The sequence below is a fragment of the Zosterops lateralis genome, assembly GCF_965231275.1.
Source record: "Zosterops lateralis genome assembly, chromosome: 5".
NCBI classification, from domain to species: domain Eukaryota; kingdom Metazoa; phylum Chordata; class Aves; order Passeriformes; family Zosteropidae; genus Zosterops; species Zosterops lateralis.
The window spans coordinates 43,330,961-43,352,483 of record NC_139766.1 but is presented as its reverse complement, the minus strand read 5'-3'; the positions used below and the strand labels follow the sequence as shown (position 1 = coordinate 43,352,483).

At 38.9% G+C, this 21,523-nt stretch overlaps 1 protein-coding gene across 1 annotated transcript in view; it reads left to right on the top strand.

Moving 5' to 3' along the window:
* Nucleotides 1-2,245: 2,245 nt before the first annotated feature.
* Nucleotides 2,246-21,523, top strand: part of LOC310909353 (uncharacterized protein) — a gene marked incomplete at its 5' end in the record, with an annotated part of 54,453 nt that continues 35,175 nt past the window's right edge. Inside the window, 11 exons of the mRNA XM_083861081.1 lie at nt 2,246-2,588; nt 2,811-2,911; nt 3,187-3,256; nt 4,152-4,282; nt 5,733-5,821; nt 6,975-7,074; nt 8,404-8,447; nt 9,601-9,678; nt 18,340-18,536; nt 20,777-20,841; nt 21,113-21,219. Of these exons, the coding sequence (XP_083717207.1) occupies nt 2,246-2,588; nt 2,811-2,911; nt 3,187-3,256; nt 4,152-4,282; nt 5,733-5,821; nt 6,975-7,074; nt 8,404-8,447; nt 9,601-9,678; nt 18,340-18,536; nt 20,777-20,841; nt 21,113-21,219 (1,325 nt within the window). The remainder of the gene's footprint in view (nt 2,589-2,810; nt 2,912-3,186; nt 3,257-4,151; nt 4,283-5,732; nt 5,822-6,974; nt 7,075-8,403; nt 8,448-9,600; nt 9,679-18,339; nt 18,537-20,776; nt 20,842-21,112; nt 21,220-21,523) is intronic.

Sequence of the window (21,523 nt, the reverse complement as noted above, 5' to 3'; positions counted from 1 at the left end):
AGCCATGCATTTTGTACCAGACAGTGCTCTTTCTGATTCTTGCTTCGAAGTTGACTTTAAGGAGCTACAATAAATATATATTTTGGACAAAGTTCTCTGGAGCCAACTATGCATACATTCCCTGGTGGGATGTTTACTAGTTTATAGGGACTCAAAAGCTGCAAATTTTCAATAATAATAATGAAGTACTTTCATAGTGTAATAATAAAAATCTGTACAGGGAACCCAATTTTCTTTTTTATGACCTCCTTGCCTCTGCCTGTTTAATAGATTAGGACAGGAATGGTTCATCACTCAGGCACTGAGAACATATAATGGTACTTTATAGCTGTTCTTTGCAACAAGAAAACATTATACCTCCCTAAATAAAGAACCAAATTCTGAGATCACAGCATGACTATTTCCTATCTTCTCTCAACTGCATTATTTCTAATCACAATTTGAAAATAATCTAACTGGAAGTCTCATCAACAATTTCCAGAACTATTTATTTTCAACTTTTTAAATCAGTAAAACCCCCTCTCATCATCACCACATACTTATCACTGTCAGTGTTACGCCAAACACTGTTACATGTTTTATTTTTCATCACTCCCGCAAAGACTCCCGATTTTATTATTCTATCATTTGCAAGATATAATTCAAATCCACTTGGAATAGATGCGTAATTGTTAAGGAAGGCCAATCTGTTATTTTGTCAAATACACATCGGAATAATCATGGACCGCAGGCCCCATCCACATGTGAAAGGAACCTTCCCAGAATACAATTTGCCAAGTTTGACAAATCTGGGAAACCCATCCAAAGATGTATTTGGACTATTTGCCAGACTATTCCATGCACCTGTTTTGCCTCGGAACACAAAAAACCCTATAAAACCCCAAGCCGCAGTCCGCTCCGTGTGGATTTGGGAAATCTGTACCTTAGGGTGCGGACCCCTGTCCACCCAGTGCTGCGCTGCCCGTCCTATTTGTGGTTTTTCTCTTTGTCGGTGATTGGGATTGTTTTATTAATAAATTATTTCTTTATTAATCCGATTTTTGCCATTGCATTTACAACACTCCTCCTCCTACATGAGGGCATTTCCTGGCTCGGTGACATTTTCCTCACGTCCACAAACTAGAAATTCAGCCTGGGCCCAGAGAAACGCTTTCTCTCAGAAGGCAGACGCGCACTTCCACACAGAAAGCCTTATTCCTAAACAAGTGATTTATTAAAAAACTATGGATATTGATCTAATACCAATATCCAACTATGATGGACAAAGACTCTCCAACAGTTTAAAGTCAGAAAGTGTATGTTTATTACAACGCCGGGATCGCTCCCAAATACACACCACAATTTACAGATGGTCACAGGGGCTTTTATGTACAGGAGTATTGAATACCCAAAATACAAATGCATATTCCTAACTCTGGTACATCCCATTCCCCGCTCCGTATGGTAATTAGCCCAAAAAGCCATTAAGCATCCGTAGTTTGTTCTTTGAAATGGGTCGGTGGTCTTTTTTATAGGGTGGGGTCCCAAAATGATGAAGTAAGATGGGTCTTCCTCTCTTTGACTTTTTAACCTTTGACAGCTGAATCCTGTTTTTTCCAGGACTGTTTGATTTATGATTATATTGTATTCATGGGGTCTATTGATTATTCAGGATGCAAAAGCCTAGTTTGACAGCTCCCATGATTTATCAGTTCCTTCCATGATTTATCAGTTCCTTCAGTCTGGCTTCTGTTAGCAAAAAGGGAAGTCCTAGCTACATTATCTCAGCACTATCTATTTTGACTGAAGTCTTTAATTCTTCTAAATCAATGCTTCACAAGCACATTCTGTATTTAGGAGAGGAGGAAAAAAGGTTTCATAAGGACTCCATAAGCGGACTATCTGACACGCTTCTGACATGATCCCGAGCCGAATGGAGGGGTTTCTTTCCGCTGGGGAGGTTTTGCCCCGGCACAGGGCCGCAGGCCGCGGGGGTGACAGGGTTGCACAGGCCGAGGCAGCAGCTCGCAGGATGGGACAGCCCCGCACCGCCGCCCTGAGCCCCTCCAGCCTGGAGCCCAGCACGGCCCGGGCCAGAGAGCCCTGAGGGCGACACAGTGCGCTGGCCGAGCCCGCAGCTCCTGGGGACGGGACAACCCCGCACCGCCGCCCCCAAGCCGCCCCCAGCCTGGAGCCCGGCACGGCCCGGACCAGAGAGCCCCGCTCGGGCAGGCCTCGGGCTGGACCCATCGGTGTCCCAGAGCTGATGGCGCTATTCGCGCACCCCACACTCGCACACCTCCCAACGCTCTGCCCCGCTCACCCCGCGTTTATAAACTCTCTCCCGCCCCTTTTCCCAACCGCCTCCGCAGGCCCCAGCTCCTCCCCAGCGCCGTGTTGGGCCGGGGCGGTGCCCGCGCTCCCGCCCGCCGCCGGCACCGCCATGAGCTGCTGGGCGCTGCTGGCGCCGCGGGGCCCGCGCCTCCTCAGGGCCGCCGCCCGCCCGCCCCGCTGGAGCCGCGGGCGCAGCGCGGGCTGCGAGCCCCCGGCCGGCGCCGCCGTGCGCATCGGCTGTGCCTCGGGCTTCTGGGGGGACACGGCGGCCGCAGGTGGGCGGGGGGGCGGCAGAGGCTGCCCGGAGGGCGGCGGGGAGACCCGGCGGGGCTGGGGGCCGGGGCACGGGGCGCGGGGGCACGGCCGCAGCACCAGAGGCGGCCCCGTTGCGCAAGCGGCCGAGCCGGGTGGGGCGGGCCGGCACCGGGGTGAGGGCGGGCCGGCACCGGGGTGAGGGTGCCGCCGTGCTGATGGTGCCTTCCTGCCTGCCCCGCCAGTGCCGCAGCTGCTGTACGGAGGGAAGCTGGATTTCCTTGTCTTCGATTACCTCTCCGAAATCACCATGTCGCTGCTGACGGCCGCCAAGGCCCGCTCTCCCGTGAGTAAAGGCGATGTTCGGCCACAGCGGTGCTTTCCCACCTCCCGAGCTCTCCTCCAGCGCCCGAACCGTGTTTAACACATGCCTGGTTCCGGGGACACTGTTCCTTAAGTGTGCTTTCTATTTGCATCCATTCAGTTTCATGTAATTACATATTATTTCCTATCGTATTGCCCAAACATTTTGAGAGATCTCTGTTCTTCCTGTGTTAACCGAGGAAAAGGGTTGGGATGACTTACGTATATAAGAATGGTTACAGTTCTTAATTATTTCAGGTTTTAGGTTACACTCCGGATTTTGTCTCCACTGCCATGGCTCCCTATATAAAGGATATTCACAGGAAAGGTATGTTACTCCTTGCATGAGTTTTGTATGTCAGTTCAGTACAGCTGCTTATGAAGGCAGGCTGGCAGAGTGGGCTGGGGCTGTTCAGTCTGGAGAAGAGATGGCCAGTACTTAAAGAGTGCTTGCAAGAGAGCTGGACTTTTTACAGGGAGGTGATAGAAGTGATAGAAGAAGGGGGAATGGCCATAAGCTGTGGTAGATTTAGATTGGGTGCTAGGAGGAAATTCTTTACTGTGAGGGTGATGAGGCACTGGCACAGGTTGTCTGGAGAAGTTGTGAATGCCCTGTCCCTGGAAGTGTGCAGGGCCAGGATGGCTGGAGCCCTGAATGGCCTGATGGTGAAATCAGGTTGACTTAAGATATTTGTTATAATTCTAAATATACCCGTATATTTCCATGCATTTCTTACTATAGCTTTAATTTGTGAATGGCAGATTGCTTTACAGATCTTTTTTTAAATGTGAGATGCTTTCAAGGTAATTTAAGTTTTTCAAAATTCCCACGTAGTTCTACATTATGATTTTCCATTCACTTGTGTTTTGTTTACATTAGTAAAGCTTCACAGTGTCTGTTACTGTTGGAGATGTTTGGTGCTGTTTGTCTGCCTCATGTTTGTCTTTCTGGTCACTTTCTCCTTCCATTCATAAAGGGTAGATGAGAAGTATCTATAGCAGTTATTTTTCTCTAAGCAGTTTTCTATTAGCCTATTCTGATCCTTTTGCAGGTTAAATGTGGTTCATATTTTAATGGGGTTTTCATATTTTGCTTGATTGAATGTCTGTTACCTTGTGTAGGTGATCCCTTGCTTGTGTGTCAGCACACTTTTTAAAGTACAGGTGATTAATTATTGATGCTGCTGAACTTTATTTTTATTTGCCTTTTTTTTTCCTGTTAGGTGTTCGTGTCATCAGTAATGCTGGTGGAATTAATCCACTTGCTTGTGCAGCTGCCCTTCAGGAGGTGGCAAAGAAAGCAGATGTTGATTTGAAAATAGCTGTTGTTGCTGGAGATGATCTGATGAGTGAGGTATTTCACTTTGTTTAAGCCTTAGTAGCACGAGTCTGTAGCAGCATGAAGGTGGCACTTGCTGTCCCATAGGAGCTTTGTGTGTCTTTATGCAGTAGCCTTCTGCTATTAGAAGTGTTGTTCTTCACTATCTTTTAGTTTTCTTCTGAATATGGTGTAGCTGCCACAAATTCAAATGTTTATAGATAGCTGGTTTTCTGGTTTTAAGTAATTAGTTTACAGCCGGTAAGGTAATGTTAAGTGAGAGGATTGAAGTTTAAATATTAAAAAAAGTAAAAATTGAAAGATCAAATATATGGGATTATTTTTACTTAAAGAATTACACTTTATCTATGAAATTTGCAAAAAAATGTTGGCCATACCTGAAAAGCTACTGCAAGAAGAGTATAACACAATAGTAGTTGAGAGGTGAGGTTTGCATTGTGGTTAAATCTCTGCCTGTAACTTGGAAAATTATTTATCTGCATAGGATCTGTTACTCCTTGCATGCTCTTGAATGTGGAAGATCATCAAGTAAGATTCTTTATTTGCAAGTTATGTGTTGTGCTTGGACTTCCTTTTAAGAACCTTCTGCCCTACTGAAATTACTTTACTGTCTGTGGGCCAGAATTTCACTACTGGTACAACAGTAAAGTGGTTGCTATTTGAGCTGGTTATGGACATGCCTGATCTGAGCTGCATTGTTTTCTATGCTCTTGTCAGTATGTAGCTTACAGGAACAAAAAAGACAGAGCTTTTATGGTCTACAGACAAGTTCTACTGTTGATACATGAAACATGCTAAATGTTACCTGTGGTTTGGAGGATTTCAGTCATTACACAGAGTACCAAATTAGTTCAGAGTGGAAGTTTGGGGGTTTTTTTCCCCCCACTACAGATCCCACCTGTAAATCAGTATTTACAGTTTACGTGTACTTTGTGTCTATGGAGTTGCTGTCCCCTCAATCCACTGGATTGTCAGGATGCCTAATTCATGGTCAAAACCACACCCTTCCCCCCCTCCACCTACTTTCCTGGAAACACAACATTCTAAGTACCATATGAAGCTACAGGATTTGCCTTGTTCTCTGGCCATGACACCATAACTGATATGGCAGATACATTTCTGTTTGTAGGGTTTGATTTATTCAGTCCTACAGCAATTAAAGACAGCTTAAAGCCTAGAAAATACACCAGTTCATAGTTGTTGATCATATATAAATGAACATTACATTTTTAAGGACTGCCTCAATTTTCTATGTGCTAGAAAAGTTGTGGTTAAAAGTGTATCTAAGGCTTTCAGCCATTCAGCTGATCGCTACTGTTAATGCTTTTAATAATTATACTTGGCTTAGAGCTGCTGTGAAATGGATCTATTGTTTAATACTAATGAGAGGCTTACAGTAGAAATTCAAATTCAGTAGAAACTTCAAAATACTCATAGCTTGGGTGTTCTTCTTGTTTTCTAACAGAAAGAGAACTTAAAAGGAGCTGGCATCACCGACTTAGAAAGTGGCAAACAATTTCCAGAGAATATTCACAGCATGAATGTGTATCTTGGGTGAGTTATTTTAACAAGTTGTATTCATATGAACAGCTAAATTTAACACATCAAATACAGGAATTTGTTTTGCTTCGTAGTTAGAACCACTTAGAATATGAGGTTCACCTTTGAATTATTCAGGCAACCAGAAAAAAATTTGTAACTTAAATAAGTTTTAGTTATAACCTTAATTTATGACTCCTTAGCAATACACCATCTGTGAATCATCAGGTTTTAGTTCAAGCCAAAACAGTGTTAGTTCAATCACAATCATTGCAAAAATGCTTTTTCATATACTGAGTGATATGTTGCAGAATGGAGTAGTTTACTGTGTTGTCACTAGAGAAGTTCAAGCAGGGAATTCAGGTACTGGGATGTAGTCAGAGTGCCATAGGAGATTCCATTATGTTGCACTGAACTGTGTCAGACTTTGTACTTTTGAAATTTTGGAAGCTGGTTTTTCAGGGTTGTCACTTGTTCTGAAAGATCTCCCTTCCCTCTTTTATAATTCATAGGGTTTCCAAAAAAATCTCTGAATGCAGATATTCTAGCTATCTCTTTGTGAAGTCACATTTTTGTTGTCACCATCCATTTCAGAGGAATCAATGTTAATCAGGTCTGGTAAAGGGGAAGGGCTGAGAAATGTAACAATGGTCACATGCATCTCTTCCAGTTGATGATCCTGGTGATCCTATTCTTGCACAGTGCTCTTGAAGTTGGACAATATTGTGAGCTCTTAAATCACTTAGGTAGTTGACCTGAAAGGTTTAAAATTGGAAGGCTAAGTCACCAGACTTTATCCATGAAGAATGTTCATCTTTATACACTTACCTACAAATTAAATGGTTAGTGAATCTCTGAAAAACACTCTTTTCTGTAGTTGATGATAGAAGTGTCCCTCTGTGCACTTAGCTCAAAAAAGTTTCCATAGATATTAAGAGAAGTGTTTCAGTTATGTTATTTAGGTACCTGAATTTGATAGTACCCTGATGACTGCTTTTTAAAATACTCTTGATGTACATACCTAACGACAAGTTGGTTGTTAAAGTAGATTTTACTGATTTTATAGGAAATCTAAAAGTAATTTTTAACCTGTATGTGTCAGGGAACTGTTTTTAAAATGATGCTTTAAAAGATAAAAGTACTTACTGCTGTGTTTTGTCATTTTTAGTGCAAGACCGATAAGCAGAGCTCTAGACCTTGGAGCTGATATTGTTGTGACGGGCAGATGTGTCGACAGTGGGATTGTATTAGGACCACTCATTCATTCTGTAAGTACAAGTTAATTTCCAAATGGTAGTGAATATATGTGAGTGAATATTCAGCAGTCATTGTCAGACAATTTTTGTTCCTTATAAAAATGTAGATTCTAAATTAAAAATAATGAGGCATCTGTATTTTTTTTTTTGCTCACATGCATGAAAAGTTGTCAGTTTCCACTTCTCCTAAACTGATAGCAGGGATATTTGTTAACTTATTTACCATTAAGCTGGAAAGCACAGGTGACGTTTAGGAAGTCTTAGGCTCTTTCAGCAATATTTCACTCTTACCATTGTTTTGGGGTTTTTGCCCTTGCCTTTCTGCAAAATTTGGTGTGCAAGTATATTTTTCTTCACCAGAAGGTGTTGATAGTAGAGCTCACTCTGGTTGGGAGTGTAGCATGGGAGGTGGTTTAAAACACTGGGCTTTTTTTGTTCAGTGGGTAAGCAGTTCTGTTTAAAGTAGTCAAGTTTCAATGCAGCATTTCTGAAATTCCTTGAAATTCAAAAACTTATATGAGCATAGTATGTAGTTTTCTGAAGTACTTTTAATCAGTTTTTGCTTTATGAAGGATCACACTGGTGAAATATAGAAGCTTTATTTTGTCGCATGTTAAAAAAAATAGGCTGTGCAACGGATTAAAAATGTGCTTTGAGACATCATACACTTTTGACTTTGTGCATGTCAGATGCTGCCTAATTAATTTTCCATTTATAACTTCCATTATGACTTCTTATTTTATTCCTAGTTCCTTAAGTTCTCAAAATAACAACTGTCAGTGTGTACTACCTTCTCCAGAGACCTTATTTAATTCATTTAGGAAAGATTAAGATTTCTGAAAAGTGCTAAATAAGAAACAATTACTGTATTGCTTGCAGGTTGAACTCGAGGAAAAGATTCTAGTTAAAATTTCCAGTTGAACAGGAAGCATACTTCCACTTTCTGAGGGTGACTGGTAGTACTCCAGGAACTGATAATTTTCCAAAGTTGAAGACACATAGTGGTTTGTCCAGGTGACACAAGATAGATATTATACTTACATATTTGTGCAGGTTTTAAGTTATATGGATGTTGCACTTAGAGCTTTTTTGAAGAGGGTTTGATTTTAAGAGATTAAATTTGTTGGGGTGTATCAATAGGAGGAAAACTGAAATGTGTCAGAGGTTTTTTTGCTAATTTGCTATAGAGGAGCTGAAATCCATGTACAGTGCCTGCCAATTATTGTTATTTAGATTTAAAATATATGCAATGCATTATTATTCAAAGCAAAGAACATACTGTGTGCAGTTTTTTTTGTATGAGACTTCTATGTGTTTAAAATATTTGTGTTTTTCTTCTAGTTTGGCTGGAATAGGGATGACTATGACTTGCTAGCTGCGGGAAGGTAAATAATATAAGAAGAAATGGGGTAAATCTATCTTTCATATCATAATGTCAAGATATCAACTTTTTCAGCACATACTGATTTTTCATATTATTGTTGCATTAATTTATTTTCATGTTTTTGTTAGGTTTTGAGTTTTTTTCATGACTCATTTACTACTCTCACTTGGAATTGAAATTATAGAAACTTCATTTTGGAACCAGCTTAAAATAAGAAAAGGAAGAAAGGGTTGAAAGATTTTATCTAACAGCTTAACAACTTTTTCATGTTATTTTTTTTTTTGTCAAGAGATGAAATCTTGCAGTACGAGCCACTGATTCCCATTTTTTTTTCTGTTTGGCTGCCACTGTTGATAGTTGGGGTGGTAGCAGGGCTTACTCTGAAAGATGCACAAAAGCAGGTTCAGTCAGACCAAACCTGGTCTGGTTTGGTTGAAGCTCAGTGTTAGTGCTCCCATTTATAAATCCTTGTTGTAGTCCTGAGGTTAGGAATCAGAGAGGGCTAGAATTATGCCACCTAATTTAACATTGTGCATTGTGTATCTGAATTGAAGTCCTCATAAAAGAGTGATTACTTAGCCTGAGCACGCTCTAGTGTTAGTGTTATTGAACCTCTGCTTAAGAAAAAATGTGGAGAGAAATTCATTTTGGCTCCACTGAGTTGGGGATGATAAGAGATGTTGCTTTTCTGGGTTTCTGAAGATATTCCCTATAATTCTGTTGAATATTTATGGACTGTAGAAATTTTAAAATAATAATACATAATCATAATACATTGTGTCCTTTACATTGGAGGTGAAATTTTCTACCTCTTCATTTAAAAATGGTCTTTGTCTATTAAGTTACACACAGTGCAGACTACTAAGATACTGAATTTAGACTAAGATTTGAAATGACTAAGGAAACTTGGGTTTAGGCATGAGGCAGTCTTCTAGGTATTCATTTTTTGTAGGAAAATACTTTTTGTAAGAGTTAGTCCATTAAACACTCTATTCATCTTTCAGGATCCCTTGTTATGCTTAATATATAATTCATAATTGTGTTATGTACTTGTGGAGGAAAATGTTTTGTTATTTAGCTCTATTTCCAGTTTAAAGTGGATTGTGAAAAATAGTTTTGCATTTTACTTATTTGCTTTAATGCCATTTTCCTAGTCTTGCAGGTCATCTCATTGAATGTGGTGCTCAGTGTACAGGTGGAATATTCACTGATTGGCACACAGTACCAGACTGGTAGGTAAACTTGATACCAGCGTGCATGTTTGTAGAGGATGAAAGATGAGGTTTTCTGCTTCAATCTGTGTTGTGAAAACTGCTTCTTGATTTCTCTTTTTGGGGACATATGTTCCTCTTGATATTTTGCTACCTCAACGTTACTTTTCTGTCAGCTCTGTTTTCCCTTTTGAAGTCTTCCTTTTTCGTCAGACACAGTCTTTATTTTGTTAACTTCAGCAGATTTTGAAAAAAAATAAGCTCTTTGATTTTTTTTTCTCTTCTAAATTATATTTTTCCTGTTTCCTTCAGTATCCTCTGCTTTTTGAAAAGATTTATTATTGACTTTCATGTATGATTGTAGTGGAAAAGACAATATTGATATTTTGGATGCTGTTACAATAGTCTTCCATTAGATCAGGGATGCTAGGGGGTCAGTCAAAAATTTCACATAATTTGCTTCGGTAAGGATGAATATATACAGTAGTTCTGTCCTGCTGAATAACCTGATGAACACAAATGTGTTGGATGTCAGTCCTTCTAAAAAGCTCTGTGTGTATCTTGTGTTCAGAGCTATTGAATTAGAGTTACCTGTAGGTGTGTCATTCTGCTGAGGGAGGCTGCTTTTTACCAGCCTGTTTTTAAGAGTAGTTTAAAAGTAGTTGGGGAGCACCTTTTTATTTTTGTGTAGCTCTGGTTGCACTTACTTCTGTGTTTTGTGGGATGAGAGGGAGGAATCTTGTCTTGTGCTGTATCATGAGAAAGGCAGCTCTTGTTTTATGTGATGGAGGAAAGGGCTGAAGAGCAGCAGGGGAGATGGAGGGGAGAAGAGTTTTAACACAGCATGTTCCTGCTCCCAAGCTGACTCTGGTCCAGGTGGATGAACCAGCAGGACTGTGCCCTGCTGTCTGAAGAGCCATAGGGCTGCCTGGATTTTTTTCTTCTCCTTGTAGTGACTGCTTCTGATTCAGAGTGTGATGCCAAAAGATATGTGCTGCTTTTCTGGGTTCCTGAGCATTGTTGATTAAAGGTAAATGCATGTATGGCATCGAAACAAACAGGATCAGACATTTATTCTCACCTACTGGAAGTCTACTGAACAAACTGCACTCACTCATCACTGTTGTATTCTATGGGAAATCAGAGGAGTGAGTTTATAGTAACAAGTCACTCTATTTGGTTTGGAAATATATAATTTCTATTCTCATGTCTCTCCTAATTTAATGATGCTGTGTCATGAAACTTTTTATAATCTTCTGTAACTGTGACTCCAGATGACCCTGCTTTATAAAGAATTAAAGCTAAAAAAGAATACTAATTCTCTTATTAAAATGTTTGGCACATCTTTATTTTTAAGGATTTTTCTGTGAGGAGTGTCAATCTGGCTTTAAAAAAAAGAAAGGAAGCTTGAATATATTAAGTTGTGAGCTGTTGGAGTGGGAATACTTCATTTTACACATGAGTTTATGTACACAAATATACGTATCTAGTAGTTTTGAATCTGTAAAATCACAGAATTTTGTCTAAAATCGTAGTAATTTGTGGCTTAGAGGTGAATGATGCTCAGTTGAATCTCTGTTAAAGGACATAGAAGTTTAACACCTGATACTGCTCTGTTGCCTTGTCCCCATTGATATGTGTACATACCCTGGAACCATACATGACTGTATTTGTGCTAATTTAACAGTTTTTATTTACCTTCAGTTTAAGTCTGCTAAAGAATTGATCATGGTGCCTTAAAACTAGTGAGGTTGTTTGCAAAGTTTGAGTCTTAGACATGTAATTGATCAAATCCTTGAAATAAAATAATGTGACACATCAGCCTGTATGATAAGCTGCTAAAACCAGTATAATGTTTGAGCTTTGGTTTTAAGTTTTGAGATACAAAGTGGAGATCCACTTCACTAACTGAAGTTGTGATCCAGCACATCCATTTAGGATATGGGGGGAAGGAACACAGGGAGAAGATTATTTGTTACATTTTGGTTTCCTGATAAATAGTAGTTTGCTGTATTTAAGCCCAAAAGCGTGGAGGGCAAATACTATGAAAGCTCTTGGGATGCAGAGAAATGTGTTTTCCATTTAATAGTTTAGTAGTAACCTGTTCTCTCCTTGGTTTAAAGAAACTTGGTGCCATGGGGTTTTCATTGTTTAAACAGTCTGAATCTGTTTTCAATGGGTGCAGATAATGCATTCATAATAATGCACAGTAATAACATTGTACTTCAGTCTCAGCAGTGACCAAAACATGCCATACCTGCAGCCAGTGACACAAGCTATATTGTAAATAGGTCAACAGAGCTCTGACAGAGTTGGCAGAAGTTACTTGACTGTGTCTGTTAATGATTTCTCCCTCATGTAGGAAAAACTACATTTTTAGCAATCTCCTGAAATTAAGTGAATAATTTAGATCTCAGTAAATCATTATGTCTGTGGTACCTAATGTTAAATCTTAATCAACCCAACTAAATTAGTAAATAGGAGGGGGAAGAAGCCAAGTTAAATCTGTAATTATCATTAATGTGCCTTTCACATATGAGTTTCCCATTCCGAGAGTGCATTTGTGCAGTCAAGAGCAGAAAACCTATCCCTTGCACTTAGTGATGTCTGGTATCTGAACACTGGAGGGCAGCCTCTCTCCTCACACCTTACTGCAGAGGGTGAGCTTGGTTAGTCTTAGACTGGGGTCATTTTTTTGATTGTCTTTGGAGTCTTTTTCCTTCCTCAAGAACAGTAGTCCACGTGGCTCTTCTGTCTGAGAAGAACTGATGGGTATGATTTTTTCTAACTTGTAAACAAAACCCAAAGAATTTGCTACACTTCAGGTTTATAAATCTTATCTGTCTATTGTTTATGCCTAAGCAAAAAGAATTTACTCTGTAAACAAGAGTACTTTAATTACTCTAAATGAAGTCAGGTAAGTTAGAGCTCACATTCTGTGTATATATGATCATGTCTCAGTGAGTATTGAGGGACTGGATTGAATCCAGTTCATTCATCCAGCATAGTTTAGTTGGTGGGTTTTTGGTGTTTTGTGGGGGGACGGTTGTTTATTCATTTTTAATTTTCTTGAAATGTTTGATGCAGATACTTCTGGGAACTTAATTCCACTGCAAAAGGGTGTTTTAAATCTCAGGAATATTTGTGTGGCTATATTGTGGCCATTTAATGGTTAATTATTAAAACCTAAGCTATTCTTTAATTTTCTTTGTTATCTCCTTAAAGGAAGTTTTTAATGTAAAACAAGTGAAGTGCATGTTCCAGCTTGTGACTCTCCAAGTTATTTTAACTGATAGAAGCCAAACTTACTTGCTTTCTGTGTATTGGCCTGAGGCACTGGGATTTGTGCTGGCTGTATCTCCTTGATGCATTTGACTTAAAGGTGGGCATCTTGAAGCTGTAAGGTTTTATCTAGTTTTCATGAAGACAGAGAGACAGGTAGAGGGGATAGGTGCTGTTTATTTTTCCAGTGAGAAGGTGGCTGCTTGACTCTTCTCTTGTGTGGATTCTCTGCTGTTTAACAGAGAAAGTGCAAGAAACCATTAGTTCATAGTCTGTAGAAGAGTAAGGTGCATTCCTAAATGCTGATTTTAAGTTAGCGTTATCAAAAAAGGCACTTACTCCTTTTCTGTTTTTTTTGTATAGTAATAAACATCAGCAGATGTTTAGCAGAAGTGATGATACATCACTGCTCCCTATTTAATGTCTATTGCACAGCTTCCAGTGGGGAATTCATGCCATGTATGAAAATGAACTGTATTGCCGGAACTACATTGATAATTCACAGCTCTCTATTTGATTTTATTTGTCCCCAGACATTGCTGTCTCTTGCTATTATTTAGTGCCAGTAGGTGATAGTACATTGTTTTGTTTTGTTTTGAAATGCAGGAGAGAATAAACTAAGGCTGATCAGTAGAGTAATCATTTTGAGGAGATGCTAAACACTGACATTTTGCCCTAAGCCAAGAGTGTACAATGGTTGAGACTGCATAATCCTCTGGCCTGGGATGACCAAAAGGGTAAGTCAATAGCTGTAGTCTCTTAAGAGCTGGATTCAGATTTCTTCATTTGGGGCTAGAAAAAATCCAGCATGCAAGTCCCATTCAGCAGCCTGGAATGTTTTTTTCTCTGTAGCACTATCTATTCCAGGCAGCTGAAAATGCCAGGCAGCTGGTCTGTTTAGCCTGAAATTGCCTGGCCATTACAAGTTGAGGTACAAGATATAGTCTGAAATTCCCTAGTCAGAGGGGATAAGTGATGCAATCAGCAAGTCTTGCCTAAAGCAGAATTGCATGTTAGGAAACATTTTGGTACCTACATGTAAAGAGATGTTTATACCTTTACTTTTTAAGTTTGTGCTGATCTTGCCTGATGTATTATCAGTTTTGGACCTGTTGTCAAAACACTGCTAGAAGTGGTAGGAGCTTCTGCTTTTTGCCTAATAGCATTCTGATTAAAATACCTAAGGAGCTGAGAGGCTTGGCTTAGAGCTCTGCTTGGTGTGTCATTCACCAAGTCATGTCCCATGAAACTGCATTAACTGTAAAGCTAAAAGTTCATACCACAGCTTACTTGGATCCTGGGTCACTTCCTGGGTCACATGCATTGCTGTGGGGTTTTGTTTTCATTCTTGCAGCAACTTCCTCTGCAAGTAAATGCACTAGACTCACTGTCCCATTTTCCATTGCCAATAATCTTAATTGAGCAGTAGTGGCTGGAATGAGGTACTTGAGGGATTTGACACTTTGGAGGGGAGAAATACTCAAGTAATGTCTCTTGCCCTGAGCCAAAGCACTGGTCATGGATTTGACTTTTCTTGTAATTGAAATGGCGTAAGAAGTATGGCGAAAGAAGAAGGAAGTTTATCTTGATGGCTCCTCAAAGGTTTCTGAATAGTGTCCCAGAGTAGACAGGGAGGAGATTAGACAGCTCAATTTATCACCTGGGACATGCCCATAAACTCTTAACATTTCCGAAAGTCAAAGCTGAAGAAAAAACAACATTTTACATGGAAAAAAATTAATCCAAGAGTAAGTTTTTGGCAGGCAGAGAACTTGACTGGGGACTCAGATTCTTGATTGCTTTAAGTGTAGGTTGATGAGATGATGGCTTCAAGTTTTGTAACTTGGTTACTCCTGTGCTGTAGGTCTTCACTAAGACCTGCTTTAATTGTTAACTCCCATGTAGGCCCAGCTTGGAGGGTTTTTCTGAGGTCTTAATCTTAGTTTGGTCTCATTCAGTGCTCTGGTTTATTAATGTGTATATTAGATATACAATTATATATAATATAGTATAATAGATTTACTTGCTAAGCAGCAAACAAGCAACCTCAAATGGACCTTTTGGATTAAAGTATAGTAGTTGTCACCTCCCCTCACAAATTGACGTGTATTACTTGTGTATATTGACCCTGTGCTAAAAGAATTGTTTTAATATTTTAAAAAATAGTACTTGATATTTATCTCTAGTACTATATTTTATTAATTTGTATGATTTACTTAGAATTAATTATATTAATTCCCTTTCGGAATTGTTTCCATTGCTTGCTACTGCCTCATCCTACATAGGGATTTTGTCACTAAACTGATGCAATTATTTTATTGATGAAGGATGCCATTGAGCCATGGTACCTTTGGATGCCATGACCAAAGTTGATGCTAAAGTTCATAGTTCTATGGTTACTCCCTTGCTACACTATACAAAAATACAGCTTGGCTATGGGTTATGGGCAGCCTAAAGGTGGCATGTTCCCTATGGTGTGTAGTCATTTAGCAAAACCTACAGGTGAATCAGGTGAAGAGTCACTGTTTTAAAAGTGCAAGTGCTGGTCAAGGTGATGGTGTGACTATACTACCTGTGGTACACCTGAGTCAGGCAGGTGGTGCTAAAGAGCTTTTTATGCCAGATTTAAGTAGCTGTCATTTGACCATATTATGGGAGTGACAGACCAGTTTTATTTCCAAGGTAAAAAATAATTTTAGATAATATCTTTTAGCAATTTACAAAATGCATTATTGTCTTAAGTGTGTGTATGTTAATGTGGGTTATTACTGCCATCTGCTACAAGACAGTACTGGGTATTGTATTTTCCCAGTCATCCAGTTGCAGTACAGGTAGAGTCCAGGGGCTTCTTACCCAGACCATTCCATCTCTATGAATTGTTAAAAAAGTGAGGGAAGCTTTCAGAGCTGGCATAACTTTGGAAAACACACATCTTCTGCAACTAACTGACCATACAGAAAAGTTAATTGGGTGATGGTGTACTCTGAGAGGGGAATGATATTTGCCGTATTTTGACCGTATTAGGGATGAAATTTCTCACTTTGTCTCCCTGTTGTATGTAGGTTTTGGTTTTTAATGGTTTGAGGGTTTTGAGAGCGGAAGTTGGGCGAAATGAAGCTGAATCAATGTTAGTAGACTCAGTGGTTCAGAATAGGAAGTTGAGTGTCTTAAGTTTACTTCTTCCTTCAAAACAAAGATGTCTGGGGAGTACTGTAAGAGTTACATGTGCTGATGACTGAGATCAGAGTGGGTGCAGCAGGGACACTGGGTGTCAGTGGAGGGAGATGGACTGCTCTGGGTGATCTGTCTTCCTGGGAGTGGCACCTCTTCTGGGTATGTGATCTGAACAAGCCACATTGAGCCTCTAGCAGGGCACTTGGTGCTGTTGCCTTAGGACAGATAGTTGGTAGGGTCAAGCTCACAAACATGGCACTGAGAGGGCAAAAGCTTCTTAATTCTAGCCTTGTTCAGTCACTGGTCCTGCTCTGTTACACTGGCCAAATCATGACGCTTTCTCTGTGTGTCTCCTTGCATCTAAAATCTGGATAATTACATGTTACTCTGTTACCATACCAAGAACTGAGGGGGTTTTTTGGGTGTTGTTTTTTTCTATGTCACACTTTAAAATTTTGGATAATAAATACTTCCTACTACCATCTTTTCTCTCTCCTCTTCCCATCAACCCCCTCCCTGCCCACTAGAATAGCCTGTATATAAAATTTTTGATTCCATTCATTTATTTGCATTCACCAGGGTAGGCGGGTTTTTTTTTTGTTTCTTATATGTGTTTAGTGCTGTAAATAGTTTCAAAGACCAGTCAAATGAAGTATTATCTTTACTAATTTGATGTGGGTTTTTCCAGGTGCCCACCAGCTACCATACTTCTCAAGTTTGTCTGTTATAAGTGTTAAAAGTTGCTGATCTCTGGTAACAGATCTTGTGTCTTAATCCTTTTTTAAAATAATGGAGTTATGTTTGAATATTCTCGATGATAAGGAATCTGCTCAAACTCCCATGAACTTTTACAAATGTCCCTTAAGAGTTCACTGGTATTTTTGCTTACTTTCTTCCAGACTTTGTGGATTTATGTTATACAAACTGTGTTCGTGTAACCTTTGCTGATAACCAGTTCAGTTGTATGTTCAGCACATTGTTACCACTACCACCCAAAAATAATTAAATTGAGGGATAGACTGGTTTCAGTTTGTATGAAAGACCTGAAGGTCATTGGCTTTAATGAGTGTGGTAAAGTTCACCACCTTTGATTATTAGGACCTTTTTAGAACTGTTTAGCTTTTGCAAGGAACTATATCTCTTTAACTCCTCTTTTTGTATCCATTTTATGTCTGTGGGTCACTTGTACAAATTTCAGACTTCCTTTGAGAGGGAAGGGAGCCAGGTAGCCTTTTTAGAAGAATCTTTGCACTCTTCATTCTCAGTACTTCTGGAAAGTTTTTAAAGTTCTTAATTTTGCTCAAATTCTATGTAAATAAATGAAAGCCTTTTAGCTAGAAAAGAAGATGCCTGGATCTTGTCCACATAATCCTGAAAATTCTGGCCTGCTGCTGTAATGACCAGTATGTGCCTCTTATTATGAGTTATTTGATCACTTTTTGTTTATTTTGCTTGTGAGAATGTGAGGAGGAAGAAGAATATTTTAATTTACGAACATGTCCATAATTTCACTGCTTTTCTTTTTGTTGTGCCTTATAATTATCTATTAGTTCTGTCTTCTGTGTGCTGGAGATCTTAACTTTCATATGTCTATCTGTTTTCAGATTATGACTTTCCTGTGTATAATTTATTAACATATGAAGTTATCCTTTGTATGTGTGAGGATTCCTGTTTCCTACTTCCCTTCATCCCTGAGGTTCCCGGCATATTTTGTTCTTCCTGCTTTGACTGCCTTTTTACAAATCCAGAGTTCAAGATGTACTTAGATGTCTTCACTGTCATGCTGTGTGTGCTGCTGTAGCCAAATAGGGCTGGAATCAACCATTGTTTGTTTTACTCCAAATTTACATCTTTAATTATAGTCCTCTAACTCTTCCAGCTTCTTTTTACTTGAACTGTTCCTGTTAAGTGTCCTCCTCCATTCCCTTCCCTACATCCATGTTTGCTGGTGGTATGTCACTCGTTACATCTGTGTTTGCCAGACAGTAGACTACTAATAGACTTGCACTATTTCAGTTGAGCAGTTTGTTCAGGGCTTTTTTTTTTTTTTTTTTTAAGTGTTTGTTTCTGTAGAAACAACCAGGTAAATCATAACATCATAATTCTTGACAGGTATTACTTAATTGGCCATTACTATAAAATTCTGGTGTGTTGTTAATATTTCTTTTCACTTTTCCTTTGTATTTATAGTTTTGGTTTTTTTTCTTAATGTTTTTCACATTCTAGGCACAACATAGGCTTTCCCATTGTAGAATGTTCCTCTGAAGGAGACTTTATTCTTTCCAAACCACCAGACACAGGGGGACTAATCTCTTTTGGCACTGTAGCTGAACAGTTGGTGTATGAATTGGGCAATCCTCAGCGCTATCTTTTACCAGATGTTACATGTGACTTTTCCCAGGTTTCCATCACCGAAATTCCAGGTTAGTCCTCTTTCATGTAAAGATATCTGTGTCAATGAAGTATGTTACCAAAAAGAAGCAGTTACTTTAATTTCCTGTAGTCTCTGCATATTTCTTGTTGAGTCAGTTCCTTAGAGTCATGCTGTATTAAACTGATACTTTCAAGGACTTCTGCTAGAAATTGCTTTAAAAATTTTAAACATAATCTTACTTATCTTGCTGGCTGACTAATTTATATTTTCAATCACTACTCCTTTTGCTTTACTTTTTAATGTATGTCTTGCACCTGTCAAGTCCTTAAACTATGTATTCAGTGTGAACAACATTGAGACAGCTTCACTGTGATTTCAGTGGTTTTTTTTAAACTGCAGCTTAATTCTTTTTCTCAAAAATTGTTTTGTACATCTTTTTACTTAGGGCATTTGGAGTGTTGGTAACAATGAAAGGCTGTGTCTTTCAAAGTACTACTTCTTAATGGTGTTTTTTTTTAGACATTTAGGTGGATCATAATAAGTAGTAGAAGCATGATTAGGTACAGGATTTCCACCAGAGAATCTTTTTTTAAAAAGCCCATTTGCAATCCTCAAAACACTTAACAGCCTATAGACTAAAGGTGAATATAATGTATGTTGAGGATTTTGCTTCAAAAAGGAAAACAAAAAACCACTAGGCTTAACAGATTGGAAGAGCTGTAATTTGAGTAAGACAGCTTGAAAAAAAATTAATCTACAGTCATCTAAAGTTTGCTTTTTTTACTGCATCTATATTATATTTTTTCCTTCTAATGGATCTTACTTGTGACAGGATGCCAAGTGTCTCTCTAAAGCTTAGAACAATCAAAATCTCAAATTAAAAATTTAGTGGGATAAAACTGAAAATATGGTAAAATAAAAAATATTTTGCTTGAGTAATAAAGTACCATAGCATGGTACAGTGAATCTTCTGCTCATACAACATAACCAAACAGCAGTCTGATAAGGCCAGCTTGCTGCTCTTAGCCCCTAGACTTTTCTTTTTAAAAAAAGAAACCTTAACCTTCCTATGAACTTTTAGCTTGCAAATGACCTGATATGACATGTTTGAACTTAAAATGAACTTTCACATGAACTTTCAGTTAGTCCTCTTAGAAATATAACAGATGGAAAATGGGCAGATTGCTTAAATATTTTAGTTTAAAGTGCTTTGACACGTACACCAGTAAAAACAGGCAAGCTATCTAAGTTTGCTGTTTATGTTGCCAGTTTTATTGTCCTGCTGGATTACTTGCAGTGTTTGAGCTGGGAGGTGCTTGTTTTCTTTTTGTCAGTGGATGTTATGCATTTGGTTTTGTGGTATTTTTTTCTTTGTATTGTGCTTTCACCTGGAACATAAAAACTCGTGCAGATCTTCACCCTGAATGAAGGGATATAGTTCTGTATTGAGAGAGTTAAATTAACCTCATGTCTTGGGAGAGAGTGATGATGTTATTTGAGGGGTGTGTAAAAACTGTACTAGTGACATTTACTTTCTTAGATCCATTCTGATCTGATCTTTTCAGAGTGTTTGTGTAAAGCTTTGAACTGCTTCTTAAATATTTGCAAACACAGGTTAGGCACAGGTGAACTACACTATAATTCTGTCTCTCAAACATGAGGTGCCAATCCTGCACTGCTGATTGTCAACAGTAGCACCTACTGATTTTCTCCAGCTCAACCTTGAACCCGATGCCATCACAGCAATTTTCTCTATTTGTTTTTGCATTAATATTCCTAATACTGGACATGGTTGTTACCCTGGAACATACATTCAGAATGTTTCTGTTATTGTCAAGCTAAAGTTAAGTTAGCCTTTGCTTACTAAGCTCTCAGCCAATAGCTCTCACTGGTTTCTCACCTTCTTCTGATTCTTCACCAAGTGAGGTCCACTCCAGCCAGCTGCAGTAAATTGTATGCTCTGTGTGTGTGTGTGCAGTAACTGGATATTAAGAGGAAAATAACTATTGAGTCTAATGTCCTAAGGCTGCTTTCTTTGTTAAGTATTTTTTAAGTGCATGAATAAACGTTTCAATCGCCCTTTTAGAAAGCTGCTGGAAGTCATAAATTCAGTCACTAGTTTGCTGCTGTTCTTTCTGAGGCAGGAAGGACTGTTCTCTGGAAGGTTCTCTCTTCTGCAGCAGTACAGATTTGCTTTTTAATTAAGTGCATTTGATTAGTATGTATCACAAAAGAATGTCTTTGAAGTTATATTGAGGAAGCTTAAATATTGATTCTTAACCACTATAGGTTTTGATGGTGGAGCAGTGAAAGTTTGTGGAGCAAAAGGATTGCCTCCTTCAACATTTTATAAGGTATTGCCTCATTTTGTGATGTGAAAATATATTTTGATTTATAAAATCCTAAATTTTGGAGAAAATGTTAAAACTTAGCACTATCCTCATCTTCTCTGTCCCAAGAGTAAAAGAAAGAGGTGGAAAATTTGAAAGGCAAACCTTATTTGATGCATAAAAACCTGTTGCTTTGTTTAAAACGTGCATATTTGTATAGATAATGATTGCCAGAGGGCATTTATAGCCTGTCGGTACTGAATTCCATGTAACTTCATAATCCCTTTATCATTAGGTAAATGGCACTTATCTTGATGGCTTCAGAGCTACTGCTGTCTGTCCAGTGGGAGGCCCAAAGGCAGTACAAAAAGCAAAACGCACTGCAGACAGTATTCTGCAAAGGTTGGTATTTGAGTCTTGGGAGGGGTTCTGGCTTTCTTTTTTCTTCTTTCCAGAAGTGATGAAAATAGAACAGTGACACATGATGGCAACATTACTAACCTTTTAAAAGCCCTAGATTATTATAGTTTTGCTATTGGGATGACATTTCAAGACTTAAGTAGCATTTTCAATAAACCCGTTTTCAGTATATAACTGCACTTCAGTTACATTTGACAGATTGAGATATATGTATCCAAATATATTTGAAAATAGATGACTGGAGAGAAACTCAAGTTAGTGAGGAACAAGCTGTGATTGAGATTAA